At 72.3% G+C, this 27,389-nt stretch overlaps 2 protein-coding genes across 4 annotated transcripts in view; one reads left to right on the top strand and one right to left on the bottom strand.

Moving 5' to 3' along the window:
• CRTAC1 (cartilage acidic protein 1) overlaps positions 1 to 9,436 on the top strand; it is a 34,190-nt gene extending 24,754 nt beyond the window's left edge. For all 3 annotated transcript variants that reach the window (XM_089780302.1, XM_089780301.1, XM_089780300.1), the window contains exons 6-15: positions 105 to 239; positions 474 to 619; positions 1,128 to 1,264; positions 4,469 to 4,551; positions 4,864 to 4,964; positions 6,526 to 6,694; positions 7,328 to 7,473; positions 7,680 to 7,722; positions 7,819 to 7,962; positions 8,056 to 9,436. In XM_089780302.1, coding sequence (XP_089636428.1) covers positions 105 to 239; positions 474 to 619; positions 1,128 to 1,264; positions 4,469 to 4,551; positions 4,864 to 4,964; positions 6,526 to 6,694; positions 7,328 to 7,473; positions 7,680 to 7,722; positions 7,819 to 7,962; positions 8,056 to 8,171 — 1,220 coding nt within the window. In that variant the 3' untranslated portion in view covers positions 8,172 to 9,436. The remainder of the gene's footprint in view (positions 1 to 104; positions 240 to 473; positions 620 to 1,127; positions 1,265 to 4,468; positions 4,552 to 4,863; positions 4,965 to 6,525; positions 6,695 to 7,327; positions 7,474 to 7,679; positions 7,723 to 7,818; positions 7,963 to 8,055) is intronic.
• A 5,682-nt stretch (positions 9,437 to 15,118) lies between these two features.
• Positions 15,119 to 26,861, bottom strand: GOLGA7B (golgin A7 family member B). The gene is made up of 5 exons (XM_075916359.2): positions 26,744 to 26,861; positions 24,054 to 24,179; positions 20,946 to 21,098; positions 16,345 to 16,446; positions 15,119 to 15,827 (listed from the first exon to the last, which is right to left on the bottom strand). Exons 1-5 carry the CDS (start codon positions 26,753 to 26,755, stop codon positions 15,741 to 15,743), a joined length of 480 nt encoding a protein of 159 aa, XP_075772474.1. The 5' UTR covers positions 26,756 to 26,861; the 3' UTR covers positions 15,119 to 15,740.
• Between the last annotated feature and the right edge of the window lie 528 nt (positions 26,862 to 27,389).

Below are 27,389 nucleotides of genomic sequence, written 5' to 3'. Positions count from 1 at the left end.
GAGAGAGGATGCTGGAGAAGGTGGGGGGCTGCCAGGGGAGTTGGGGGACAGGGCGGCCCCGCGTTGCTCCGTGTGACTCCTGACCCGCGCCCTGCTGTGCCCAGGCGGCCGTGGGGTGGCCGTGGGCCCCATCCTGAGCGCCAGCGCCTCAGACATATTCTGCGATAACGAGAACGGGCCCAACTTCCTCTTCCACAACCAGGGGGACGGCCGCTTCGTGGACGTGGCCGCCAGCGCTGGTGAGTGCGGGGGCGGGGCCTGTGGCCGGCGGGAGGGGTGGCTGCGTGGCCCGGGCTGGTGGGGGACCCTTCTGGGCACAGCAGGGGGTAAGGAGGAGCACTAGGGGCTCTGATGGAGCAGGTCGGCCACTGTGGCCCCTCCAACCTGGGCAGCTCCCCGCTCCTCCCTGCATGCCCCCCAGCCCTGGGGGATGGGGCTCCCGGTGCTGTGGCCACAGCCTCTGCCCCCTGCAGGCCTGGATGACCCCTACCAGCACGGCCGCGGCGTGGCCCTGGCCGACTTCAACCGCGACGGCAAAGTGGACGTCGTCTACGGCAACTGGAACGGGCCCCACCGCCTCTACCTGCAGATGAGCGCCGGCGGGCGGGCCCGCTTCCGGGTGAGGGGCCCCCCATCCCGTCATTGATCCATAGGGCTGATGCTGGGAGGCCCCTTCCCTGGGGAACCCCAGGGTCCCCTCTTCCCCCGGGCCCGTCACGGCAGCCAGTCTGGCTGGGTCAGGCCCCGGGCGGCCCCTCGCCCAGCGTGGGCAGCGACTCCCCCAGCGCCCTCACGGCCCGGCCCAGGCTGGCTGGCGGCCTGGGGAGATGGTCCGACTCCCAGCGAGAGCCCCAACTCCTTGCAGCCCCCCCCCCCGGGTCCCCTCCAGCCCTTCGCTCGCCAGCTGCTCAGCCTCCCTGCGGGGAGAGCCTGGGCCCTGGGCGCCGTGTGCTGGAGACCAGGGAAACTGAGGCACATGGGACTCATGCACGTTATATTCTCCATTCGTCACACACCCTGCCCCCAAACTGCCCCGCAGGGGTCATGCCGCCCTGTCCCCCCGGCAGCTTCTGCCCCCCCAGCTCAGCCCTGCCGCTCCCCTCTGGCCCTGCCCATCTCTCCCGCAGGACATCGCCACGCCCAAGTTCTCCATGCCCTCCCCTGTCCGCACCGTCCTGGCGGCCGACTTCGACAACGACCAGGAGCTGGAGGTGTTCTTCAACAACATCGCCTACCGGGGCTCCTCTGCCAACCGCCTCTTCCGGTAGGGCCCCCCGGGGCCGGGGCCAGGCTGCTCTGCTCCGCCCAGCCTGCGCTCCGGAGCCTGTGGCGTGGCACCGTGCTTGGGTCCCGCTTTGCAATGGCATGAATACCCCGCGCTGCACTGGTGCCCTGGGCTGTGCCCGCAGCCTCCCCTCGGTGGGGGGAGTAGCAGAGCACTGGCGTGACAGAGCATTGGGGATCCCCCGTCCGCAGCCCAACGGGACTCCACCAGCCGGTAGAATAGGGGGGTATTGCTGCTCTGAGATACAGCCCGGGCTCCATGTGGACATGTCAGGACAGGCAGCCCCAGACCCCTGGGGGCAGGGCACACAGGCCCCTGAACCCGGCTCCGGCTCCTTCCTCCATGCTTCCCCCCACCCCGCCTGCCCCCTCCCCAAGCCCCGCCCTCCCTTTGTCCAGACCCTTCCCTGCTCAGCTGAGAACCGGTCGGGCCATGGTCTGCAGGGCCCTGGGGCGCCTCCCGCTGGGCAGTGCTCACAGATGCAGGCCAGTAGGGGTCACCCACAGCCCAAGCCTAGCCCCAGTGACTGCCCCACAGAGTGGACAGCCCCCCCCACTACATCACATTTCCCCCCCCCCCGAGAGTGGACTGAGCGGGGCCGCGCTGCCTGTGGCCTGGGGAGGTTCGGGCCCCCCCACGGGCGATGACGTTGGCGCTCCCCTTGCCGTGGGTCACTTCCATGTCCTGGTCCTGCAGGAGCAGGCTCCACCGCAGCAGCTTGGCCTTGGTCCCTTCGTCTGGTGCAGCCAGGTCGGGGGCGGGGTCAGTCACACCGTGAAACGCCGGCCAGACGGGTCGGGCTGCAGCTTTTGCAGGGCCCACCCCATCGCCAGGCGTCCTTCTCTGTGGCCGCGTAGCGTCGCTCCCCCTTCTCGCCCACCTGCATCAGCACCGCCCCAGCCCGGTGTCCGAGGCGTCAGTAAACACCATAAAGGGCTTGTCAGTCTGGGTTTACCAGCACTGGGGCCTTGGCCAGGGCTCCCTTCAGTGCACAGAGAGCCCCTGGCACCACCCTGTCTGGCCTCCCCTTCCTGCACAGCTCCGTGATCGGGGCAGCGATGGAGCTGAAGTTGGGCACAAAGCTCCGGTAGTACCCCGCCATCCCAATGGAAGCCTGGACCTGCTTCTTGGGCTGGGGCACAGGCCAGTCCCGGATGGCCTCCACCTTGGCCGGCTCTGGCTTCAAGCAGCCGCTCCCCACCTTATGGCCCAGGTAGGACACCTCGGCCATCCCGACTTTGCACTTCCCAGCCTTTACGGTCAGCCCAGCCCCACACAGCCGGTCCAGTACCTGGCTGACCTGGGCCACGTGGTCCTCCCAGGACTGGCTGAAGATGCAGATGTCATCGATGTACGCTAGGGCACAGCTCTCCATTCCCCGCAGCAGCTGGTCCACCGGTGGCCGGTGCCCCCTTGAGGCCAAAGGGCAGAACCAGGAACTCGCAGACCCCCAGCAGGGTGATGAAAGCTGATTTCAGCCTGGCCTCCGGGTCTAGCGGCACCTGCCAGCAGCCCTTGGTGAGGTAGCGAGCTCCCCCCAGCCTGTCCAGGAGCTCGTCGGGCCTAGGCACGGGGAAGACGTCGGACACCGTGACGGCGCTGAGTTTCCGATAGTCCACGCAGAACCGGATTGACCCGTCCTTCTTGGGGACCAGCTCCACGGGCGAGGCCCAGGGGCTGGCCGACGGCTGGATCACCCCTAGCGCCAGCATGTCCCGGACCTCTGAGTGGGGGGAAGCAGGGAGGAAGGAGACTGAGCCGAGTGCTGGGGTTCAGTGGCCTGTGCACCCTACCCCAAGGGGTATAAGGCTGCCTGCCCTGACTCCTATGTCCGCACCCTTCCTTTGTCCAAACCCCTCCCCTGGTCAGCTGAGAACCGGTTGGGCCATGGTGCGAGGGGCCGGGGCGCCCCCCCACTGGGCAGTGCTCACAGAGGCCAGTAGGGGTCACCCACAGCCCAAGCCTAGCGCCCAGTGACTGCCCCACAGAGCAGGCAGCCCCCCCAGCCGGGGCTCAGCTCTGTGCACCGTGCCCTGGCCTCCCCACAGGGCTCGTGTGCAGCCCCCGATCTCCCCCGGCCTGTCACTGCTGGTAGGGTGCTCATGTGCACGGTGTCACGGGGGGGCACCACTAGGCCCCCCCCCCCCCCCACGGCCAGGGGACTCCCAGCGGACAGGACACACAGGGGGTCACTGGCTCCCAGGGACCCAGCACAGCCTGGGGGGAAGGGCTCAGTCACCTCCCTGCCCCCCGCGCCAGCCAGACTCACACCCCCAGCAGCCCATGTGTGGTGGCACAGCGGGGAGCCCCCGGCCCTGCACCCCGTCCGCAGCCAGAGGGGATTCTCCGCCGGCCGGGAGAGGAGAAGGTTTTATTGCGTCTCAGAGACATGGTGCACCGTAGGATCCAAGCTAACACAGGAGCCAGGGCAGAGCCTTAGTCCTCCTGGGGGGAGGGGCGTCACCCCCTTCCTTGGTCCAGAGCATCCTCACTGCCCTAGCCCCGAGACTGACCCAGCTCCCCGGCCCTGCGCCCAGCCTGGGGCCAGTCCCTGCCTCCCTCCCTCTGTCTCTCTCTGCCGCCTTATCTGCTCAGGCTGGGCCGAGGTGTCTGGGCCAAGACCCTGCAGGGAATCGCCCAGCACAGCCTGGCGAGAGCGCTGGGGTACAAGACAGACAGCCCCCAGGACGTCGCACCATCCCCCCTGAGCTTCCCGGGCAAAAGGGTCCCCTGGTCCCACCCTGGGACGGCGCGTCGGGGACCCCCCGATCCTGCACCCCCGGAGCAGCCAGAACAGACTCCGCCAGCCAGTAGAATGGGGGAGGGGGCTTGTTGCACCTCCAGGATACAGGAGTCAGGGCCGGGATGCCTCAGACCCTGGGGTTAGGGGGCCCATCGCCCCCTCAGCTTAGTCTGTTCCCTTCAAGTTTCCCAGCCAAAAACTGCCCCTCCCATCCCTGCCCCAGCCCCACTCACCGCAGTGCCTGGCCTCTCCCTGCCGAGCGGCTGATGGCCGGAGGCCAGGCCTCTGCAGACCCCGTTGCTGGACTGTGGCCTGTGCTGTGGGGCAGCCCCCCGGCCCTGGCTGCGCCCCCGAGGGGTAGGGCTGCTGTGTCCCCGCACTGCTGGCCTCTGGCCGGTGGGGTGGCCTGGCTCACCCCTGTGCCCTGCCTGGCCCTGCAGGGTCGTCCGCAGGGAGCACTCGGACCCCGTCATCGAGGAGCTGAACCCAGGAGACGCCGTGGAGCCCGAGGGCCGGGGCACGGGTGAGTCTCCCCACCCGCACCCTCCTGCTGGGCTCCCCGACCCTGAACGGGCCACCCCCAGGGACCCCAGCCGCGGGCTGGCTCGCAGCTGCTGCAGGGCCATGGTCAGGGAAGCCGAAGAGCCTGCAGTCAGGCAGCATGGTCTAGTGGTCAGAGCAGGGCCTGAGCCTGAGCAGGGGAGAGCCGCAGCCAGAGCCAGGCTACAGAGCGTGGGCTGGCTCCTGCCTGCCAGGCCCCTGGGGGCTGGGCTCTGCTGCGGCGGGGGGGCTGCGATGGCAGCTGGCCCCCCAGCCCTGGCTGCTGTCATTGCAGGGGGCGCGGTGACTGACTTTGATGGCGACGGGCTGCTGGACCTGATCCTGTCGCACGGCGAGTCCATGGCGCAGCCGCTGTCTGTCTTCAGGGGCACCCAGGTGTGTCGGGGCCCCCTGCCCGCGGCTTGGCTGCAAGGACTGTCTCAATACTGGGTGCCTCAGTTTCCCCCGGCACCAGGCTGGGGGCTGGGCACTGCCCTGCGTGGATCCAGGCAGGACTCTTGGGCCCTGCAGCTCCCCTGGCCTCCCGGGCACCAGGGCTCCCCAGCTCTGATCTTGGCGAGTTCTGCCCCGTCCCCCGGGAGCTCCCTGCAGCAGGGCCCCCGGAACGGACCCTGGGGAAACCTCCACGCCCCCCAGGGCCCTGCCCCCAGCTTCCCGCTCAGCAGCGGCTCCGCTCCCGGGCCAGGAGACAAAGGGCCCTTTGTTCTCCCCCACCTGCAGCTGGCTCCTGGGGGGGCCTGGCCATCTGTTGCCAGGACGCAGGCAGCCAATCAGCCGCCACACCTGCGCCCTGGGGGTCTCTGCAAGGCCGCCCCCCCTCACTGGCAGGGCAGGGACCAAGCCTCCACCTTCCAGTGCTTAGCCCCCAGCCCCAGGACAGAAGTGCTCCCAGGCACTGGCTGATCCACTCCGGGCTGCGCCCGCGTCCCCTCCCCTGCCCTCCACCAGCAGGCGGGCCCTCCCGCCCCTCGCCCCCCCCCCCGATGGCTGCAGCGCCCCAGCCAGCTCCTGCCGGCCCTGGGGCTCTGCCCACAGCAAGGACCTGGTCCTGCCACGCCCCAGGAGCCTCCCGGGCAGCTGCTGGGCCAGTCGGGCCCCAGGCTACGCCTCCCCCGGCCCCTGTGGCAGGGCAAGAGGCCTATGGCACTTCTGCCTCCCTGCCCCATGTGCTGCCCGCAGGCCGGCCTGGGGGCAGCCAGAGGGCTGTCATGGCTCACAGCTTGTGCCCACACGTGGGGGGTCCCCTCAGGGACCAAGGGGCCCACTCCAGTGAAGTGACCCTATCTCGGGGGGCCCCTCTCACCTGGGGGGCTGCCCTTCCGCTTCCGGGGCGGCGCCTCTCAGGGCCCCCAGCCGCCTCCTCCACCGTGAGCCTTCCCGAGGGGACAGCGCGGCCCTGCTCCCCAGCCCAGAGCGACCCCCGGCCAGCCCCAGTCAGGAGGGGCTATGGAGCTTCGAACCCAGCAACGGATCCCTCAGGCCAGTCGGCTTGGGCCCCCCACCCCCACGTCTGAGTCTGCCCTGCAGCCGGCTGAGTCCTGCCTGCCCTGCTCTGCCCCCCTCTCCCAGCAGAGCCTCCAATGCCCCCAGCAACAGCCCCTCCCCCCAGTGTCTTCTCCCCAGGTAAGGGGGTTGCCTGGGCCCCTCTTCTCCGCCCCTCCCCGTCCAGTGTTCTCCCCTCGCTGGGGGCCCTCTGGGCCGGTCGCCGGGGTCCCCTCTGAGCCCCTTGTATGGTGGGAACCGGCCGTGTGCTCTGAGCAGGGCCGGGGGCACCAGGGTCCCAGACCCCCCGGCTCCAGTTCTGGGCTGTTCCCTGCAACAACAAACTCCTGCCCTTCAGGTGAGAAAGCAGCATGAGGGGAAACTGAGTCATGTGCCTGCTTCACACTAGTCCCGGAACCCCTGCCTGCCTGTCTCACCCGTCTGTCCCCGGCAGGGCTCCGGCAACAACTGGCTCCGCGTCATCCCGCGCACCCGCTTCGGGGCCTTCGCGCGGGGGGCCCGGGTGGTGCTGTTCACCCGGCGCAGTGGGGCCCATCTGCGCATCATTGACGGCGGCTCAGGCTACCTGTGCGAGATGGAGCCGGTGGCGCACTTCGGCCTGGGTGAGTCGCCGCGGCCTGGGGCAGCCGGGACGTGGGCTCAGGGCAGCCTTCGACGCCCCCTTGGTTCCCCCGCTGTGCCTTTCCCCCAGAGCCCCCCCAGCCTCTGTCTGCTCCAGAGCCCCGCCCCCAGCCCCTGCCAGCTCCCCCTGGCTCTGTCTGCCCCGGAGCCCTGCCCCCAGCCCCTGCCAGCTCCCCCTCCCCCCGGCTCTGTCTGCCCCGGAGCCCCGCCCCCAGCCCCTGCCAGCTCCCCCTGGCTCTGTCTGCCCCGGAGCCCTGCCCCCAGCCCCTGCCAGCTCCCCCTGGCTCTGTCTGCCCCGGAGCCCTGCCCCCAGCCCCTGCCAGCTCCCCCTCCCCCCGGCTCTGTCTGCCCCGGAGCCCCGCCCCCAGCCCCTGCCAGCTCCCCCTCCCCCCGGCTCTGTCTGCCCCGGAGCCCCGCCCCCAGCCCCTGCCAGCCCCCCAGCCCCCGCTCTGCCTGCGCTGAGCAGAGGCCCCAGGAGCCCCCGTGCTGGCCCAGTCAGGCCTGCAGGGAGAGCAGGGCACCGCTGCTGCTCTGCACCCCCTCTGGGGCCCAGCGCTCCACCCTGCTGAGCGCTGCCCCCCCAAGCTGCTTGCCCATGGGCTGCTCCTCCGCAGGCCGGGACGAGGCCAGCAGCCTGGAGGTGACGTGGCCGGATGGCAGGGTCGTGGCCCGGGCTGTGGCCAGCAGCGAGACCAACTCAGTGCTGGAGGTCCCCTACCCCCAGGGTGCCGCGGGGCAGCTCGTGCCCACCTCGCTGGAGGTGAGTGGGCCTGGCTCGCGGGGCTGGGCGGGGCCGTGGGGCCCACAGACGCGCTTGGAGGGACACGGCACCTCTGGCCTCGCCCTGCCCTGCGGGTCCGGAGCGTGGCCCCAGCTTGCACCTCGCTGGGCCTGGGGGAGCTGGGCGGCTGGGGTGTCTCTTCCCGCATTAACCCCCCCCCCCCGTCTGTTTCTCCCTCCATGCAGTGCGGCCAGGGCTTCTCCCGGCGCGAGGGCGGCCGCTGCGGGGGTGAGTCGCTGCTGCGCGGGGTCGGGGGGCTGGGCAGGGGCTGTGGGCCGGGGCCGAGTGGGGGCTTGGCTCACGCCGGGCCCTGTCCCCTTCCAGACACGGACGAGTGCGCCGCGTTCCCCTTCGTGTGCCCCAGGGAGAGGCCCGTCTGCAGCAACACCTACGGCGGGTACCGGTGCCGCAGCAACCGGCGCTGCAGCCGGGGCTTCGAGCCCAGCGAGGACGGCACGGCCTGCGTGGGTGAGTGACGCGCAGGCGCCCGGCCCGCGGGTCTCTGGCCCTGCCCGCGCCTCTGCCGCCACTCACCCGCCCTCCTCTGTCTCCTCTGTGCAGCGCAAGTGGCCTTTTTCGGCGGATACCCCTCTGCAGGGAGCCAGCTCCGGGCCTGGCGCCCCCCCAGCCCCCTCCTCCCACTGGGCCTCCTCTGCCTTCACTTCTGGGCACTGTAACCCCTGGCAGGGACCAGGCTGTGCCCTCTGTCCGCCCTGCCCCCCATCAGACACCTGCCCCGTGGGGCTGCAGCCTCCTCTGAGAAGGGCATCGGAGCGCCCGGGCAGCGGCTGCATGTGGAGTCCTGTGCCAGGGGCCTGGCGTGTTTTCTGAGGAAACAGACCAGGCGGCCCCTGTGCCCGGCCGTGCCCCTCGTGGGAACTCACCCTTAGGATCCCAGGCGCCCCTGTGCCCGGCCGTGCCCCTCGTGGGAACTCGCCCTTAGGATCCCAGGCGCCCCTGTGCCCGGCCGTGCCCCTCGTGGGAACTCACCCTTAGGATCCCAGGCGCCCCTGTGCCCGGCCGTGCCCCTCGTGGGAACTCGCCCTTAGGATCCCAGGCGCCCCTGTGCCCGGCCGTGCCCCTCATGGGAACTCACCCTTAGGATCCCAGGCGCCCCTATGCCCGGCCGTGCCCCTCGTGGGACCTCGCCCTTAGGATCCCAGGCGCCCCTGTGCCCGGCCGTGCCCCTCGTGGGAACTCGCCCTTAGGATCCCAGGCGCCCCTGTGCCCGGCCGTGCCCCTCGTGGGACCTCGCCCTTAGGATCCCAGGCGCCCCTATGCCCGGCCATGCCCCTCGTGGGACCTCGCCCTTAGGATCCCAGGCGCCCCTGTGCCCGGCCGTGCCCCTCGTGGGAACTCACAATTAGGATCCCAGGCGCCCCTGTGCCCGGCCGTGTCCCTCGTGGGACCTCGCTCTTAGGATCCCAGGCGCCCCTGTGCCCGGCCGTGCCCCTCGTGGGAACTCACAATTAGGATCCCAGGCGCCCCTGTGCCCGGCCGTGCCCCTCGTGGGAACTCACAATTAGGATCCCAGGCGCCCCTGTGCCCGGCCGTGCCCCTCGTGGGAACTCACAATTAGGATCCCAGGCGCCCCTGTGCCCGGCCGTGCCCCTCGTGGGAACTCACAATTAGGATCCCAGGCGCCCCTGTGCCCGGCCGTGCCCCTCGTGGGAACTCACAATTAGGATCCCAGGCGCCCCTGTGCCCGGCCGTGCCCCTCGTGGGACCTCGCCCTGGTGCCCCATCTTGTGCCTGCTGGTTTGGCCTGCAGGGTTTGCTTTGCCCAACCCCCTCTCAGCAATGGAGGGCACCCCTCCCCCGTCGCTGTGGGGAGGGCGCCCTGGCGTGTTTCTGGCATATGGACCCCCCCTCTGGAGTTGGACCTGGCTCAGTCTTCCAGCCCCTCCCAGAGAAGCAACCCAATAAACTCTCCTGTCAATTCGCATCTGCCTGCTGAGTTCCTTGGCGAGGGGGGGGCTGTGCCCGGGCGTAAGGCTGAGCTGTGGGGCTGCGGGGGGTGCTGCCTGCCCCGTGGGGTCGCATCTCCCCGCAGGCTGGCGGGAGCCCCCAGTGCTCCGCGAGGGGCTGGCCGCAGGTCCCAGGCCCTGGCGTGTGTAGAGAGGGCGGCTGGGGCCGGGGGCAGGGGGAATGGAGCGGGGTGGGTGTCGCTGGGCAGACGTCACACCCAGCCGCCTAAAGCCAGCCACGGCCACGGCGCACCTCCCCGCAGCCCCCGGGCACCCACAGTGTGTGCGACCCCCAGGCCCTGGCCCAGCCAGCCTGCGAGCTGCCTGCTGCCCCACCGGCTCCCGCTGGGGGCGGGCAGAATGGAGCTGGGGGCCAGGGGACAAGCGGGGCCCCTCCAGGACACTGTCCTGCAGCACCGGGGGGGCAATAATGGGACCCTGCCCCCGCCAGCAACTGGCGCTGCAGCCAGGCAGCTCCCAAGGGGCATGGGGGGAGGGGGTCACACGCCCACCACTGCCAAGGCTAGTTGGCACCAGTAGGTGCCAAGTGCACGGGGCCCCGCCCAGTGACCCCCTCCTCCCCCCAGACATTGAGTGTGCCCAGGGGCTGCACCAACACCCTGGGCCCCTGCGCCTGCCGCTGCCACGCGGGCTCCGGCCCCACGGCCAGGCCGCCGGCCAGTGCTGGGGCGAGAGCCGGGGCCAGGCCAGGCAGCTGCTGCCTCTGCCCGGCTCCCTCCACTCCCCGCTCTGGAGCACGGAGACCTTGGCACGGCCTCCCTGAGCCAGTGGGGGCTCCCTGAGCCACGGCCCGTGGGGCTGGGCGGGGTGACCCCTCCCCTTCTCCTGCACACCTGGCCGAGTGCCGGGAGCAGCAGGGCCTGTGTGAGCACGTCTGGCCTACCCGCCGGGCTCCTCCCTGGCGCCCCCTGCACCCCTAGACCCGCGCGGCCCCCCCGCCCCGCGCAGCTTCCCCGGCCCCGAGCAGCGCCCCCCGGCCCGCGCAGCCTCCCCAGCCCCGAGCAGCACCCCCCCCCCAGCCCGCGCAGCCTCCCCGGCCCCGCGCAGCCTCCCCAGCCCCGAGCAGCACCCCCCGGCCCCCCGCCCCCCCCCAGCAGCGCCCCCCCCCAGCCCGCGCCCCCCCCCAGCCCGCGCAGCCTCCCCGGCCCCGAGCAGCGCCCCCCCCCCCCCCCCCCCGCCGCCTCCCCAGCCCGCGCCCCCCCCCCCCAGCCCGCGCAGCCTCCCCGGCCCCGAGCAGCCTCCCCGGCCCCGAGCAGCGCCCCCCGGCCCCCCCCCCCCGCCCCGCGCCCCCCCCCCCAGCCCGCGCAGCCTCCCCAGCCCCGAGCAGCACCCCCCCCCCCGGCCCGCGCAGCCTCCCCAGCCCCGAGCAGCACCCCCCCCCCAGCGCCCCCCCCAGCCCGCGCAGCCTCCCCGGCCCCGAGCAGCGCCCCCCGGCCCCGAGCAGCCTCCCCGGCCCCGCGCCCCCCCCCAGCCCGCGCAGCCTCCCCAGCCCCGAGCAGCACCCCCCCCCCCCGGCCCGCGCAGCCTCCCCAGCCCCGAGCAGCACCCCCCCCCCAGCCCGCGCAGCCTCCCCGGCCCCGAGCAGCGCCCCCCCCCCCCCAGCCCGCACAGCTTCCCCGGCCCCGCGCAGCCTCCCCGGCCCTGAGCAGCGTCCCCGGCCCCGAGCAGCGCCCCCCGGCCCGCGCAGCCTCCCCGGCCCCGAGCAGCGCCCCCCCCAGCCCGCGCAGCCTCCCCGGCCCCGAGCAGCGCCCCCCGGCCCGCGCGGCCCCCCCGCCCCGCGCAGCGCCCCCCCCCCAGCCCGCGCAGCTTCCCCGGCCCCGAGCAGCGCCCCCCCCAGCCGCGCAGCTTCCCCGGCCCCGAGCAGCGCCCCCCCCCCAGCCCGCGCAGCTCCCTCGAGCAGCTGGCCCCGCAGCGCCCCCCCCGGCCCGCGCAGCCTCCCCGGCCCCGAGCAGCGCCCCCCCCCCGCCCCCGGCCCCCGCGCAGCCTCCCCGGCCCCGAGCAGCGCCCCCCCCCCCCAGCCCGCGCAGCTTCCCCGGCCCCGAGCAGCGCCCCCCCCCAGCCCGCGCAGCTTCCCCGGCCCCGAGCAGCGCCCCCCCCCAGCCCGCGCAGCTTCCCCGGCCCCGAGCAGCGCCCCCCCCCAGCCCCCCCCGCGCAGCTTCCCCGGCCCCGCGCAGCGCCCCCCCCCCAGCCCGCGCAGCTTCCCCGGCCCCGAGCAGCGCCCCCCAGCCCGCGCAGCCTCCCCGGCCCCGAGCAGCGCCCCCCCCCCCAGCCCGCGCAGCCTCCCCGGCCCCGAGCAGCGCCCCCCAGCCCGCGCAGCCTCCCCGGCCCCGAGCAGCGCCCCCCGGCCCGCGCAGCCTCCCCGGCCCCGAGCAGCGCCCCCCCCCCCAGCCCGCGCAGCCTCCCCGGCCCCGAGCAGCGCCCCCCCCAGCCCGCGCAGCGTCCCCGGCCCCGAGCAGCGCCCCCCCCCGGCCCGCGCACCCTCCCCAGCCCCGAGCAGCGCCCCCCGGCCCGCGCAGCCTCCCCGGCCCCGCGCAGCGCCCCCCCCCCCGCCCTGCGCAGCCTCCCTGGCCCTGAGCAGCGCCCCCCCCCGGCCCCAAGCAGCCCCCCCACCCGGCCCCGTGCAACCTCCCCGACCCTGAGCAGCGCCCCCCCCCAACCTCCCCCACGGTTCTCCCCCTCCTCCCACCGCTCCCTCCCTGCCCCGGGAGTGTGAAGCGCCTGACTCTGCAGGGATTCCCCTCAGGCCCCGTTTCCCCCTGGGATTTCCTGCCCCCTTGTTCTCTGGGGCTCTGGCTGTCGGCCCAGGCTGGGCCTCGTCCCCCGTCTCCTGTGCACCCCCTTCCCGCACCCCTCTGCTCCGTCCACTCCTGTGATGTAGTGGGGGGAGGCTGCCGCTCTGTGGGGCAGGCCCTGGGGCTAGGCTTGGGTTGTGGGCGACCCCTACTGGCCTGCGTGAGCACTGCCCAGCGGGGGGCGCCCCAGGGCCCTGCAGACCATGGCCCAAGGTTCTCAGCTGCGCAGGGAAGGGTCTGGACAAAGGGGGGGGGCGAGCGTGGAGGGAGCAGACTAAGCTGTGCAGGGGGTTCACGGGCCTGGAACCCCTCCCCCAGGGCTGTCGGCCTGTCCTGCGCTGCCTGCATCCGCCCCAGGCTGGGCTGGATCTGGAGCAGCAATGACCCCTCTGTGCTACGCTGGCGGACAGGAGTGCAGGGTCGGGGGGGCTCCCTGACGCGTCATCACAGCTCCATCATCCAGTATGACTGGATCCCACCCCACTGGGCATCCTTGAATCCCCAGGTGAAATCAGGCCCCAGAGCCGGCTCCGGGGAGGCGCAGGATAGCCGGGGCTATGGGAGCCGGGGGAGCTGGCTCCGGGGAGGCGCAGGATGGCCCGGGCTATGGGAGCCGGGGGAGCTGGCTCTGGGGAGGCGCAGGATAGCCCGGGCTATGGGAGCCGGGGGAGCTGGCTCTGGGGAGGCGCAGGATGGCCCGGGCTATGGGAGCCGGGGGAGCTGGCTCTGGGGAGGCGCAGGATGGCCCGGGCTATGGGAGCCGGGGGAGCTGGCTCCGGGGAGGCGCAGGATGGCCCGGGCTATGGGAGCCGGGGGAGCTGGCTCTGGGGAGGCGCAGGATAGCCCGGGCTATGGGAGCTGGAGGAGCTGGCTCTGGGGAGGAGCAGGATAGCCCGGGCTATGGGAGCCGGGGGAGCTGGCTCTGGGGAGGCGCAGGATGGCCCGGGCTATGGGAGCCGGGGGAGCTGGCTCTGGGGAGGCGCAGGATAGCCCGGGCTATGGGAGCTGGAAGAGCTGACTCTGGGGAGGCGCAGGATGGCGTGGGCTATGGGAGCTGGAGGAGCTGGCTCTGGGGAGGAGCAGGATAGCCGGGGCTATGGGAGCCGGGGGAGCTGGCTCTGGGGAGGCGCAGGATGGCCCAGGCTATGAGAGCTGGAGGAGCTGGCTCTGGGGAGGCGCAGGATGGCGTGGGCTATGGGAGCCGGGGGAGCTGGCTCTGGGGAGGTGCAGGACGGCCCGGGCTATGGGAGCTGGAGGAGCTGACTCTGGGGAGGCGCAGGATGGCGTGGGCTATGGGAGCTGGAGGAGCTGGCTCTGGGGAGGAGCAGGATAGCCCGGGCTATGGGAGCTGGAGGAGCTGACTCTGGGGAGGCGCAGGATGGCGTGGGCTATGGGAGCTGGAGGAGCTGGCTCTGGGGAGGCGCAGGATAGCCCGGGCTATGGGAGCCAGGGGAGCTGGCTCCGGGGAGGCGCAGGATGGCCCGGGCTATGGGAGCCGGGGGAGCTGGCTCCGGGGAGGCGCAGGATGGCCCGGGCTATGGGAGCCGGGGGAGCTGGCTCTGGGGAGGCGCAGGATGGCCCGGGCTATGAGAGCTGGAGGAGCTGGCTCTGGGGAGGCGCAGGATGGCCCGGGCTATGGGAGCCGGGGGAGCTGGCTCCAGGGAGGCGCAGGATGGCCCAGGCTATGGGAGCCGGGGGAGCTGGCTCCAGGGAGGCGCAGGATGGCCCGGGGTTTGGGGTACAGGAGCCAGGGGAAGCACAGGGGCAGAACCCCCAGGACCTACCTGCCTCTAGAGTCCCAAGAGCCAGGGCAGCCAGGTACCAACCACGTGGTGCCCCGGGGGCCGGGCCAGGAGAGCAGGGCCCCCAGCCAGTCATCACAGTATCAAGGCCAGACCCAGGCGGGCTCCACCCCAGCCTGCAGCACCCCCGGCTGCCAGTCCCCCCCGACGCAGGACACCGCAGAGCCACCTGGGCGGGCAGCACAAGGTTTATTTGTAAGGTGTGGGCATGCGGGGGGGCCGGGCTTCTCCAGCCTCCTCTGCCCAGCGCCACTCAGCCCCCCTGGGACCCCTGGTAGCACCTGGCCCGGGCCGGGCCTGGCTCGCCTCTTCGCTAGCTGAGCTCGGAGCAGCCCCCCCATTGGCAGAAGCAGCACAGAGCCAGCCCCACAGCGGTGCCAGGCCATGCGGGGGGGCGACAGGCCATGTGGGGCGGTGACAGGCCATGCAGGGGGGCGACAGGCCATGTGGGGCGGTGCCAGGCCATGCGGGGGGGTGCCAGGCCATGCGGGGGGCGACAGGCGCATGCAGAGCGGTGACAGGCGCATGCGGGGGGGCGACAGGCCATGCGGGGCGGTGACAGGCCATGCGGGGGGGTGACAGGCCATGCGGGCGGGCGACAGGCCATGCAGGGGGGCGACAGGCCATGCGGGGCGGTGACAGGCCATGCGGGGGGGTGACAGGCCATGCGGGCGGGCGACAGGCCATGCGGGGCGGTGACAGGCCATGCGGGGCGGTGACAGGCCATGCGGGGGGGTGACAGACGCATGCGGGGCGGTGACAGGCCATGCGGGGGGGTGACAGACGCATGCGGGGCGGTGACAGGCCATGCGGGGGGGTGACAGGCCATGCGGGGCGGTGACAGGCCATGCGGGGGGGTGACAGACGCATGCGGGGGGGTGACAGGCCATGCGGGGGGGTGACAGACGCATGCGGGGCGGTGACAGGCTATGCGGGGGGGTGACAGGCCATGCGGGGGGGCGACAGGCTATGCGGGGGGGTGACAGGCTATGCGGGGGGGTGACAGGCCATGCGGGGGGGCGACAGGCCATGCGGGGCAGTGACAGACGCATGCGGGGGGGTGACAGGCCATGCGGGGGGGCGACAGGCCATGCGGGGGGGGGCGACAGGCACACGCAGAGCGGGGTGGGGGGGTCTCTGCCAGCCAGGGACAAGTAATTCAGCTGCAGGGGGCAGGCTGGGGCCTGGGGCTGAGTTTGGCAAGGGATGGTAGGCCCCGCCCCTCCTCCACCGCCATGGGTGGGGTCATTGGCGCAGGGCAGTGGTGCCAGGCCCGTGCCCCAGGCAGCCGGGAGCAGGGAGGGGTGCAGAGCATGAGACAGGACTGGAGCTGGCGTGGGGCGGGGCCCGGGCAGAACCCGCCGTGCAGAGGGAGCAGATGCCAGGGGCTGTGCCAGCTGCTGCAGGGCAGGGCACATGCCAGGGCCGCGCGCCACATGGCAGGGGTACAGCGGCCATGGGAGGCTGGCGACCCCTCCCCCCGCAGAGCTGCCTGGCCCCTGCAGTCCTTCAGCTCTTGGCTCTCCGTGGTGGGGGGTGCCCCCCGCTAGCCCCGCAGCCCCTCCTCCGGGCGCTCAGAAGCGGGTGCTCTGGTACCGCAGCCTGCGGAGGTCGGCGAGGCCTTCGTCCTGGTGGTACAGGTCCCGGCAGGGGCTCTCGGCCAGTCACCGGCCCCCCGCCCCGCCCCCGCTGCTGCTGCTGGCGCTGCTGGCGCTGCTGCTGCACCTGTCCTCGTAGATGGCGATCTCGATCTGCGGCTGGCTAAGGACACGTGGGCGGGTGCAGCCGGGGCGGGCGGAGCGGCATTGCCGGGGCGTTGGCCGCTCCATGGCTTGAGAGCCTCGCGCTGGGCAGGTGCCCGTCCCCTGCCCCGCCCAGCCCCCGCCCAGCCCCCGCCCAGCCCCGCCCAGCCCAGCCCCCGCCCGTCCCCCACCCGTCCCCCGCCTGTCCCCCGCCCAGCCCCCGCCCAGCCCCGCCCAGCCCAGCCCCCGCCCGTCCCCCACCTGTCCCCCGCCCGTCCCCCACCTGTCCCCCGCCCAGCCCCCGCCCGTCCCCCGCCTGTCCCCCGCCCAGCCCCCCGCCCGTCCCCCGCCCAGCCCCCGCCCGTCCCCCGCCCAGCCCCCGCCCAGCCCCGCCCAGCCCAGCCCCCGCCCGTCCCCCACCTGTCCCCCGCCCGTCCCCCGCCTGTCCCCTGCCCAGCCCCCCACCCGTCCCCCACCTGTCCCCCGCCCAGCCCCGCCCAGCCCCCGCCCAGCCCCCGGAGGATACGACCCGCATGCCCCGCTCCACGGGGTCGGTGAGCAGCAGGCCCCGCGGCGCAAACACCTTCTCGTTCTGCTCCTCCACGTACCTGGAGACCTTCTTCAGCACCTGCGGGGCAGGGGGGTCAAGGGGCTGCATGGGGGCAGGGGAGACTCAGACGGGCTGGGCTGAGCGGGGCCAGCCCCATAAAGCTTCTGGGAGTCACTCCAGGCTGGAGCCCGGGGCTGCTCTAGGCCCTCGGGGGGTGGAGCCGGGGCCCAGAGTGAGGGGACCCCCGAGGGGCCCATGGCAGAGGGACCGTCCCAGAAGGAGGAGGGGCAGGCCCCGGGAGAGTGGACTCCTGGAGAAGGGGCTGCCACCCAGGGACTGTACAGGCCAAGACCATGGCAAGGGGACAGCCCGTCAGGGCCCCCTCCCTGGGCACCAGCCAGCGCCTGCCTGCCCTGGCATGCCCAGAGACTCCCGGGCCTGGGGCATCAGCCTGCAGCCCTGGCGGGAAGGGCTGCCCTTCCTGAGGCCCGACCCACAGCCCGTGGGGCCTGGCACTGTCCCCTGGGGGGCTGGAGGGCGGCACAGCCCGGGCCCAGCACGCAGGCAGGGTGTGACGGAGCGGTGGGGCGGGCAGGGCCCGCAGCAGCACTAGGAGCTGGCCCAGCAGAGAGATGCTGGAATGAGGAGCAGCCGCTGGGGGTCGAGGCAGCCCCAGAAAGGGCAGGCCAGGCCAGGGGGAGACTCCCAGGGACCTGGCAGCAGCACCCCCAGCTGGGCCTTGTCTTTGCTGGGCTCTTACTCCCTGCGCCTGCCCACACCCGTCACCCCAGCCTGCTGAGCTGGGGCTCGCTGGGGTGCTGCCCAAGGGGCGCGGGCCAAGCGCAATCTCTGTCCCCTGGAGGGAGGCCAGGCCGGGCCCAGCAACAGCCCCCAGCCCATCCCCGAGGGCCCCGTTAACTGCCTGCCCGGGAGCCCAGCCCCCTGCTCTGCACCCTCAGGGTGGTGCAGGGGGTGGTGTCGGCAGCTGCCCCCGGCCACACAGCTCAGCTGCAGCCACCGCCCCAGGACACCTGTCACTGGCACAAGCAGCCCTGTGGGCATTTAACTAGTGACCCTTAAATGGGACCCTGCTGGCGGGGCTGCTCCATCCCGCTGGGCCGCTGGTTAATCAGTAACTAGGATCATCACCTGGTAAGGTAACCTGTTAACCGTTGACATCCCAGCCCCGCACCCGGGGTCCCGGCTCCCAGCCCCTCATCCAGGGTCCTGGCTCCCAGCCCTGCACCCGGGGTCCCGGCTCCCAGCCCCGCACCCGGGGTCCTGGCTCCCAGCCCCTCACCCGGGGTCCCGGCTCCCAGCCCCTCATCCAGGGTCCTGGCTCCCAGCCCCTCACCCGGGGTCCCGGCTCCCAGCCCCTCACCCGGGGTCCCGGCTCCCAGCCCCTCACCCGGGGTCCCGGCTCCCAGCCCCGCACCCGGGGTCCCGGCTCCCAGCCCCTCATCCAGGGTCCTGGCTCCCAGCCCTGCACCCGGGGTCCCGGCTCCCAGCCCCTCACCCGGGGTCCCGGCTCCCAGCCCCTCACCCGGGGTCCTGGCTCCCAGCCCTGCACCCGGGGTCCTGGCTCCCAGCCCCTCACCCGGGGTCCCGGCTCCCAGCCCCGCACCCGGGGTCCCGGCTCCCAGCCCCTCATCCAGGGTCCTGGCTCCCAGCCCCTCATCCAGGGTCCTGGCTCCCAGCCCCGCACCCGGGGTCCCGACTCCCAGCCCCTCATCCAGGGTCCTGGCTCCCAGCCCCGCACCCGGGGTCCCGGCTCCCAGCCCCTCATCCAGGGTCCTGGCTCCCAGCCCCTCACCCGGGGTCCCGGCTCCCAGCCCCTCATCCAGGGTCCTGACTCCCAGCCCCTCATCCAGGGTCCTGGCTCCCAGCCCCTCATCCAGGGTCCTGGCTCCCAGCCCCTCATCCAGGGTCCTGGCTCCCAGCCCCGCACCTGGGGTCCCGGCTCCCAGCCCCTCATCCAGGGTCCTGGCTCCCAGCCCCTCACCCGGGGTCCCGGCTCCCAGCCCCTCATCCAGGGTCCTGACTCCCAGCCCCTCATCCAGGGTCCTGGCTCCCAGCCCCTCATCCAGGGTCCTGGCTCCCAGCCCCTCATCCAGGGTCCCGGCTCCCAGCCCCGCACCCGGGGTCCTGGCTCCCAGCCCCTCATCCAGGGTCCTGGCTCCCAGCCCCTCATCCAGGGTCCTGGCTCCCAGCCCCTCATCCAGGGTCCCGGCTCCCAGCCCCGCACCCGGGGTCCTGGCTCCCAGCCCCTCATCCAGGGTCCTGGCTCCCAGCCCCTCATCCAGGGTCCCGGCTCCCAGCCCCGCACCCGGGGTCCCGGCTCCCAGCCCCTCACCCGGGGTCCCAGTTCCCAGCCCCTCATCCAGGGTCCTGACTCCCAGCCCCTCATCCAGGGTCCCGGCTCCCAGCCCCTCACCCGGGGTCCCGGCTCCCAGCCCCTCATCCAGGGTCCTGGCTCCCAGCCCCTCACCCGGGGTCCCGGCTCCCAGCCCCTCATCCAGGGTCCTGACTCCCAGCCCCTCATCCAGGGTCCTGGCTCCCAGCCCCTCATCCAGGGTCCTGGCTCCCAGCCCCGCACCTGGGGTCCCGGCTCCCAGCCCCTCATCCAGGGTCCTGGCTCCCAGCCCCTCACCCGGGGTCCCGGCTCCCAGCCCCGCACCCGGGGTCCTGGCTCCCAGCCCTGCACCCGGGGTCCCGGCTCCCAGCCCCTCATCCAGGGTCCTGGCTCCCAGCCCCTCACCCGGGGTCCCGGCTCCCAGCCCCTCATCCAGGGTCCCGGCTCCCAGCCCTGCACCCGGGGTCCCGGCTCCCAGCCCCTCATCCAGGGTCCCGGCTCCCAGCCCCTCATCCAGGGTCCTGGCTCCCAGCCCCTCATCCAGGGTCCCGGCTCCCAGCCCCTCATCCAGGGTCCCGGCTCCCAGCCCCTCATCCAGGGTCCCGGCTCCCAGCCCTGCACCCGGGGTCCCGGCTCCCAGCCCCTCATCCAGGGTCCCGGCTCCCAGCCCCTCATCCAGGGTCCCGGCTCCCAGCCCTGCACCCGGGGTCCCGGCTCCCAGCCCCTCATCCAGGGTCCCGGCTCCCAGCCCTGCACCCGGGGTCCCGGCTCCCAGCCCCTCATCCAGGGTCCCGGCTCCCAGCCCTGCACCCGGGGTCCCGGCTCCCAGCCCCTCATCCAGGGTCCCGGCTCCCAGCCCTGCACCCGGGGTCCCGGCTCCCAGCCCCTCATCCAGGGTCCCGGCTCCCAGCCCCTCACCCGGGGTCCCGGCTCCCAGCCCCGCACCCGGGGTCCCGGCTCCCAGCCCCTCATCCAGGGTCCTGGCTCCCAGCCCTGCACCCGGGGTCCCGGCTCCCAGCCCCTCATCCAGGGTCCCGGCTCCCAGCCCCACACCTGGGGTCCCGGCTCCCAGCCCTGTTGCATAAAAAAGCCTCCGCCTGAGCTTACTTGATTTTACACGTGTATTTTCTGGAAATACACTAAACTGTAAGGTCAACTCTAAGGTTTTAAGCTGCAACTGGCTGTAATGTTTGTCAAACCTCGCAACTTTGTAACTCTCAGCAACTTTGCTTTATAAATTCAGAAACTGACTGTGAGCTGTAACCTTTGTAACTCTCAGCCACCTGGCTTGCAGCGAGCTCTACACTGCATCTCCCGAGAGCTGGAGGTGTCTGTGTGTGTCTGTGTGTGGTAGGAGTTACAAGGCTGAGGCACATGGAGCACATGGTGATGAGTCATCAGACTGCTGCTTTGCTGGCTAACGCCAGTCTGGGCATGCTCCCTGGTGATGAGGTGCATGAGTCACAGGGGCCGCACAGACACAGACGCTGTCAAAGGAGAGCACCTGGCAGACCCTTTTCCCCTCCTCCTGAGAAACTCCTCTTGCTACAGCCAGTGTCCTTCCTGGCCAGCGTCCCTGCCGGGATGAGCAGACACCCTCCAAGCCCACACGCCTGTGTAAGTGTGTGAGCGAGGGAATGGGGGGTGCTTGTGTGAGAGAGAGACAGAGCTGGTTCCCTTTTAAGCTGAAACCTGTGGTGGCAGCTCTAGCTTCTTTGGTGTAACCGTGGGGCGCATACAGCGGAGTGTTAATTCCTCACAGTTAGCCCCTGCTAGTGTAACCCTGGGTGGTCTCTGCTGGGCATTTTGGGAGTCACAAGCCCCACACCCAGGGTCCCGGCTCCCAGCCTGTGCTCCAGATCCCATGCCTGCTCCCAGCCTTGGCCCCCAACCCCATCTGGGTCCCACCCCATCCTGAAGCCATGGCCCTGCTCACAGCACTAACCGTGGGGGACACGGGTAGGGGCTGGGTCCAGCCCCATTTGTACAAGTGTGTCAGCATCAGGGCTGGAGGCTCCAGCAGGCCGGGTACCTGGGGGGGATTTCGCCCTGGGAACCCTGCCAGGAAAGAGCTGCATGGGGGGCCCTGCAGATCAACAGCTGTGGGCAGAGAAAGAGGCTGCTGCCCCCGAGTGGGAGCCGGGATGGGGGGGTGCCCCGGGCTCCAGGCAGCCTGCTCGTCTCCCTGGCAGAGGCAGAGGGGCCCGGCCCAGCCCGGCCCTACCTTCTCGTAGTGGGTCTCCATGCAGAGGAAGATGAAGTAGGCCGTGGCGCAGGCCAGGCAGCCCTCCAGGTAGGAGCTGCCCCCGATCTTCTCCGCCTCAGCATAGAACCCGTTCAGGGTCTTCACCGTCTCCTCAAAGAGCTGCCGCTCCAGCTGGGCAGAGAACAGGGTGAGGGCGCTGGGGCCACACTGGCCTTCCTGGGCCCGTCAGCTGGTACCAGCCCTGCCCACACTCAGCCCAGGCCCAAGTCCCTGGGGGCAGACCCAGAGCCCTGCCTGGCTGCTGGGGACAGACAAGCCAGCCCATCCCGTAGGAAGGGACCAGGAACAGCCCACATAGGGCCACAGGGAGTCCACGAAGGGCAAAGCCCCCTGTACATGCACACAGAACCATGGCCTGTGGGCACGCAGCCCTGTGGGCACCTGTAGGCCCAGGCCCAGTCTGAGTCTGGCCCCCCAAGCCAGGCCCACCTGACCCGGGCCCAGCCCACATGGCTATGGGTACATCTCTGGCAGGGCATGGGCCAAAGCAGGAATTTCTGCACTCTTTAGTCTGAATGCTGTGTGTGCCTCAGTTTCCCTGTGTGCTACAGGGCTTGCTGGGTGGTGGGAAAAGGTGGTTAATCCTCGGGCAGGCCAGGACAAAGGTGGGAATGGCTCTGGGCTGGTTTGGGGTGGGCCTATGAAAACAACAACCAATCCAGTGCTCAGAAAATGTGGTCCCCCCTCCCCTACAGAAACCAGGCCCCCCTTTCCCAGGTGTGAGCCTCTGGAGAACAAAGGGAGAGGGGGACACACTGGAGCCGCTGGAGAACAAAGGAGGAGGGGCCAGCTGTGACTAGCAGGGAGTTTGTCGGCTCTTGTCGTCCTGTGTTCACTCTGTTGCTACATTCGCTGGTTGCTTTGTTGTGTGTGTGCAATTCCGACTGTCCTAGGCTGCTCTGCAGTGTGAGTAGGAGTGTGCGTGCCTCAGTTTCCCCGAGCACTGTATGCATGAGGAGGGGGAGGCCGGGCAGGGCTCACTGGGGAAGTACGTTCAGTCTCTCACAGCCTGAGGACCCGGTGACAGCAGGCAGCACCTGGGGCCTGAAAGCAGGACAAAGCAGGAGGCGGGCGGCCGGGGGGCTGTGGGCCGTGGCTGCGAGTGGGAGTTAGTGTTTGGCTGGCTGGGGGAGAAAGGAGCCGAGCTGGCCTGGGAGGGGATGGGTGGGAGGGCAGGGCAGGGACCCAGGGCTGGGGGAGAAGGGAGCCGAGCTGGCCTGGGAGGGGATGGGTGGGAGGGCAGGGCAGGGACCCAGGGCTGGGGGAGAAGGGAGCCGAGCTGGCCTGGGAGGGGATGGGTGGGAGGGCAGGGCAGGGACCCAGGGCTGGGGGAGAAAGGAGCCGAGCTGGCCTGGGAGGGGATGGGTGGGAGGGCAGGGCAGGGCAGGGACCCAGGGCTGGGGGAGAGGGGAGCCGAGCTGACCTGGGAGGGGATGGGTGGGAGGGCAGGGCAGGGAGCCAGGGCTGGGGGAGAAGGGAGCCGAGCTGGCCTGGGAGGGGATGGGTGGGAGGGCAGGGCAGGGAGCCAGGGTTGGGGGAGAAGGGAGCCGAGCTGGCCTGGGAGGGGATGGGTGGGAGGGCAGGGCAGGGACCCAGGGCTGGGGGAGAAGGGAGCCGAGCTGGCCTGGGAGGGGATGGGTGGGAGGGCAGGGCAGGGACCCAGGGTTGGGGGAGAAGGGAGCCGAGCTGGCCTGGGAGGGGATGGGTGGCAGGGCAGGGCAGGGAGCCAGGGCTGGGGGAGAAGGGAGCCGAGCTGGCCTGGGAGGGGATGGGTGGGAGGGCAGGGCAGGGACCCAGGGCTGGGGGAGAAGGGAGCCGAGCTGGCCTGGGAGGGGATGGGTGGGAGGGCAGGGCAGGGACCCAGGGCTGGGGGAGAAGGGAGCCGAGCTGGCCTGGGAGGGGATGGGTGGGAGGGCAGGGCTGGGACCCAGGGCTGGGGGAGAAGGGAGCCGAGCTGGCCTGGGAGGGGATGGGTGGGAGGGCAGGGCAGGGACCCAGGGCTGGGGGAGAAGGGAGCCGAGCTGGCCTGGGAGGGGATGGGTGGGAGGGCAGGGCAGGGACCCAGGGCTGGGGGAGAAGGGAGCCGAGCTGGCCTGGGAGGGGATGGGTGGGAGGGCAGGGCAGGGACCCAGGGCTGGGGGAGAAAGGAGCCGAGCTGGCCTGGGAGGGGATGGGTGGCAGGGCAGGGCAGGGAGCCAGGGTTGGGGGAGAAGGGAGCCGAGCTGGCCTGGGAGGGGATGGGTGGGAGGGCAGGGCAGGGACCCAGGGCTGGGGGAGAAGGGAGCCGAGCTGGCCTGGGAGGGGATGGGTGGCAGGGCAGGGCAGGGAGCCAGGGCTGGGGGAGAAGGGAGCCGAGCTGGCCTGGGAGGGGATGGGTGGGAGGGCAGGGCAGGGACCCAGGGCTGGGGGAGAAGGGAGCCGAGCTGGCCTGGGAGGGGATGGGTGGGAGGGCAGGGCAGGGAGCCAGGGTTGGGGGAGAAGGGAGCCGAGCTGGCCTGGGAGGGGATGGGTGGCAGGGCAGGGCAGGGACCCAGGGCTGGGGGAGAAGGGAGCCGAGCTGGCCTGGGAGGGGATGGGTGGGAGGGCAGGGCAGGGCAGGGCAGGGACCCAGGGCTGGGGCTCTGGGCCCCCCCTCCCCGAGGTGGATTGTCCTGACGGCTCCCGGTGCCTGTAACAAGTCTGAGCTACACCCTGTCCCTGGGAGCCAATAACCCTTCTCTTCTACCTGCCGCCTGAGAGTCCCCTCTGGCTGTGTGTGGGGTGCAGGGCCTGGAGACTCCCCTGCGCCCTGTGAGCACAGAGGAGCCCAGGGTACTGCCCAGCTCTGCACCAGGCCCCAGTGGCCTCCCGAGGATCCCGCACAGACGAGCACCTGCAGGGGCTGGAGGTGGGGAGTCCTGATCCCTGCGGGCCCAGCTCTCGGTGGGCTCGCTGAGGGACCCCGGCATGATCCAGGGGAGCTGAGGCTGTTACCCCCCCATGCCTGCCCCTCCCCCCTGCCCCACCCCAGGCCCTGCCTCCTCCCCACTCTCCTTCCTCCCCTGCTCCACCCTGACCGGGGCTTACCCGGCTGTCCAGCTCCAGGGGGAACTTGGTCTGGAACTGGCAGAGGGTCCCGTCGCTGTAGTCCCGCTGCACGAAGACCTTGGTGGCCAGTGAGGCGCTTCGCCGCAGCTCCTGCAGGTCATGGGCCTGGGGCACCGGGGGGGCAGGTTACACAGGGTGGACGCGGGGCCAGGGAAGGGAGCGGGGGCCCTGGGCAGAGCTCGGGGCTGGGGTGCAGGGCAGAGTGTCCAGGTCCTTGTGACTCCCAGGGGTGGCAGGGCCCAAAGGAGGGGGGAGGCTGTGTGGCTCACCCTGGGGGGGCAGTGGGATCCCTGGGGCCTGCCCCACTGAAGGGCTCCTCCTAGAGACTGTGACACCAGCGTGAGAAACCCCTTTCAACTCTGCCCCAGCTCTGACCTGGGCCCTTCTTCCCCAGACCCCCCCTCTGTCCCCCGGCCCCAGCTGACCCCCCCAGCTCTGACCCAGAGAGGCAGGGGCCCCTGGGACGTGCCTTCTGCTGTGCAGCCCAGGGGGAGGCCAACAGCCAGAAGTGGGGAGGGAAGGGACAGGGGCCAAAGCCAGCAGCCCACCTCGCCCCTGTCGACCCCAGTCCCGCTGGGCCCGTGGGTGGGCGCAGGGTCCCAGGGAGCAGCCTGGTGGGGCCATGAGCTGCAGGCTGCGAGCGGAGCCCAAGGGAATGGAAGCTTTGCAGCAGTGCCAACAAGGGGATGTGCCTGGGACCTCCCCCCCCAGCTCAGCCAGCCCCTGGAACCTCCCCCCCCAGCTCAGCCAGCCCCTGGGACCTCCCCCCCCCCAGCTCAGCCAGCCCCTGGGACCTGCCCCCCGCACAGCTCAGCCAGCCCCTGGGACCTCCCCCCCCCCCAGCTCAGCCAGCCCCTGGGACCTCCCCCCCCCACAGCTCAGCCAGCCCCTGGGACCTCCCCCCCCCCACAGCTCAGCCAGCCCCTGGGACCTCCCCCCCCCCCAGCTCAGCCAGCCCCTGGGACCTCCCCCCCCCCCAGCTCAGCCAGCCCCTGGGACCTCCCCCCACAGCTCAGCCAGCCCCTGGGACCTCCCCCCCCCCAGCTCAGCCAGCCCCTGGGACCTCCCCCCCCCACAGCTCAGCCAGCCCCTGGGACCTCCCCCCCCCACAGCTCAGCCAGCCCCTGGGACCTCCCCCCCCCCACAGCTCAGCCAGCCCCTGGGACCTCCCCCCCCCCCAGCTCAGCCAGCCCCTGGGACCTCCCCCCCCCAGCTCAGCCAGCCCCTGGGACCTCCCCCCACAGCTCAGCCAGCCCCTGGGACCTCCCCCCCCCAGCTCAGCCAGCCCCTGGGACCTCCCCCCCCCCAGCTCAGCCAGCCCCTGGGACCTCCCCCCCCCACAGCTCAGCCAGCCCCTGGGACCTCCCCCCCCCCAGCTCAGCCAGCCCCTGGGACCTCCACCCCCCAGCTCAGCCAGCCCCTGGGACCTCCTCCCCCACAGCTCAGCCAGACCCTGGGACCTCCCCCCCCCAGCTCAGCCAGCCCCTGGGACCTCCACCCCCCAGCTCAGCCAGACCCTGGGACCTCCACCCCCCCCCCCCCCCGCACAGCTCAGCCAGCCCCTGGGACCTCCTCCCCACAGCTCAGCCAGACCCTGGGACTTCCCCCCCCCCCCGCACAGCTCAGCCAGCCCCTGGGACCTGCCCCCCCCGCCAGCTCAGCCAGCCCCTGGGACCTCCCCCCCCAGCTCAGCCAGCCCCTGGGACCTCCCCCCCCCAGCTCAGCCAGCCCCTGGGACCTCCCCCCCCCAGCTCAGCCAGCCCCTGGGACCTCCCCTCCAGCTCAGCCAGCCCCTGGGACCTCCCCCCCCCAGCTCAGCCAGCCCCTGGGACCTCCCCCCCCCAGCTCAGCCAGCCCCTGGGACCTCCCCCCCCCAGCTCAGCCAGACCCTGGGACCTCCTCCCCCAGCTCAGCCAGACCCTGGGACCTCCCCCCCCCGCACAGCTCAGCCAGCCCCTGGGACCTCCCCTCCAGCTCAGCCAGCCCCTGGGACCTCCACCCCCCCCCCCCCCGCACAGCTCAGCCAGACCCTGGGACCTCCCCCCCCACAGCTCAGCCAGACCCTGGGACCTCCCCCCCCCGCACAGCTCAGCCAGCCCCTGGGACCTCCCCTCCAGCTCAGCCAGCCCCTGGGACCTCCACCCCCCCCCCCCCGCACAGCTCAGCCAGACCCTGGGACCTCCCCCCCACAGCTCAGCCAGACCCTGGGACCTCCCCCCCCCCACAGCTCAGCCAGACCCTGGGACCTGCCCCCCCCCAGCTCAGCCAGCCCCTGGGACCTCCCCCCCCCAGCTCAGCCAGCCCCTGGGACCTCCCCCCCCCACAGCTCAGCCAGACCCTGGGACCTCCCCTCCAGCTCAGCCAGCCCCTGGGACCTACCCCCCCCCCCAGCTCAGCCAGCCCCTGGGACCTACCCCCCCCCCCCACAGCTCAGCCAGCCCCTGGGACCTACCCCCCCCCGCCCAGCTCAGCCAGCCCCTGGGACCTACCCCCCCCCCCCCCCACAGCTCAGCCAGCCCCTGGGACCCTCCCTCCAGGCACCCCCTGCACCCCCCAGGTCCCTGGGATTCCAGGTCCGGCCTGCCCCAGGGCCCCGCCCTGCCCCGCCTCGGGTTAGCTCCGCGGCCGGAGGCTGCATCCGCCGGGTTGCCCGGAGCCGCCCCGCGCACCTCGCTGGCCATGGCGCGTCCGCCGGGCTCTGTCCCTGGTGCTGAAGCCGCTTCGGGCACCCGGAGCGAGGCGCAGAACCGGGGCTGAGCCTGCGCCGCGCGCGGCCCCGGATGCAGCGAACAGAGACTGAGGGGTGGGGGAGGGTCCAACCCGGGCTGGGGGGAGCCGGGGAGGGGGGTGGATCCCAGGGCGGGGGAAGCCGGAGGCGGGGGGCGGATCCCGGGCTGAGGGGCGGGGGGCGGATCCCGGGCTGGGGGAGTTGTGGGGAGGGCAGGAGGGAGCCGGAGGTGAGGGGCAGATCCCGTGGCGGGGAGAACCGGGAGCCGGAGCCTGGACTTCCCGGTCCAGAGGCTCGGCCTGGCCGCTCCTGGGCGGGGGCGGCACTGACTGCGGGAGGAGCCACCCCGGAACAGGACCTCGCAGCCTGAGGACACTTACAGGGTCCAGAAGCTGCATACTCCAGGCAGGGAATTGGCTCCCGCACACAGAATCGCCCGCCCAATCCCACCCTACGGGAACTGAATCACCCGCCCAATCCCACCGCACCCACCATACGGGAACCGAATCCCCCACCCAATCCCACCGCACCCACCATACGGGAACCGAATCGCCCACCCAATCCCACCGCACCCACCATATGGGAAC

The sequence above is a fragment of the Pelodiscus sinensis genome, chromosome 8 (assembly GCF_052426305.1).
Source record: "Pelodiscus sinensis isolate ZL-2025 chromosome 8, ASM5242630v1, whole genome shotgun sequence".
NCBI classification, from domain to species: domain Eukaryota; kingdom Metazoa; phylum Chordata; order Testudines; family Trionychidae; genus Pelodiscus; species Pelodiscus sinensis.
Note: the sequence above shows the minus strand (reverse complement) of the source record. Positions and strands in the feature narration are given on the sequence as shown.

Bases quoted from the DNA above. Each gene is read 5' to 3' on its own strand.
- GOLGA7B (XM_075916359.2), bottom strand. The intron at 21,099-24,053 runs GTAAGCCCCGGT...TTCTCTGCCCAG, and splicing joins CCCTGGAGCTGGACAGCCGG to CTGGAGCGGCAGCTCTTTGA. The intron at 15,828-16,344 runs GTATCCTCCGGG...AGCCAGCCGCAG, and splicing joins TGGAGCGGGGCATGCGGGTC to ATCGAGATCGCCATCTACGA.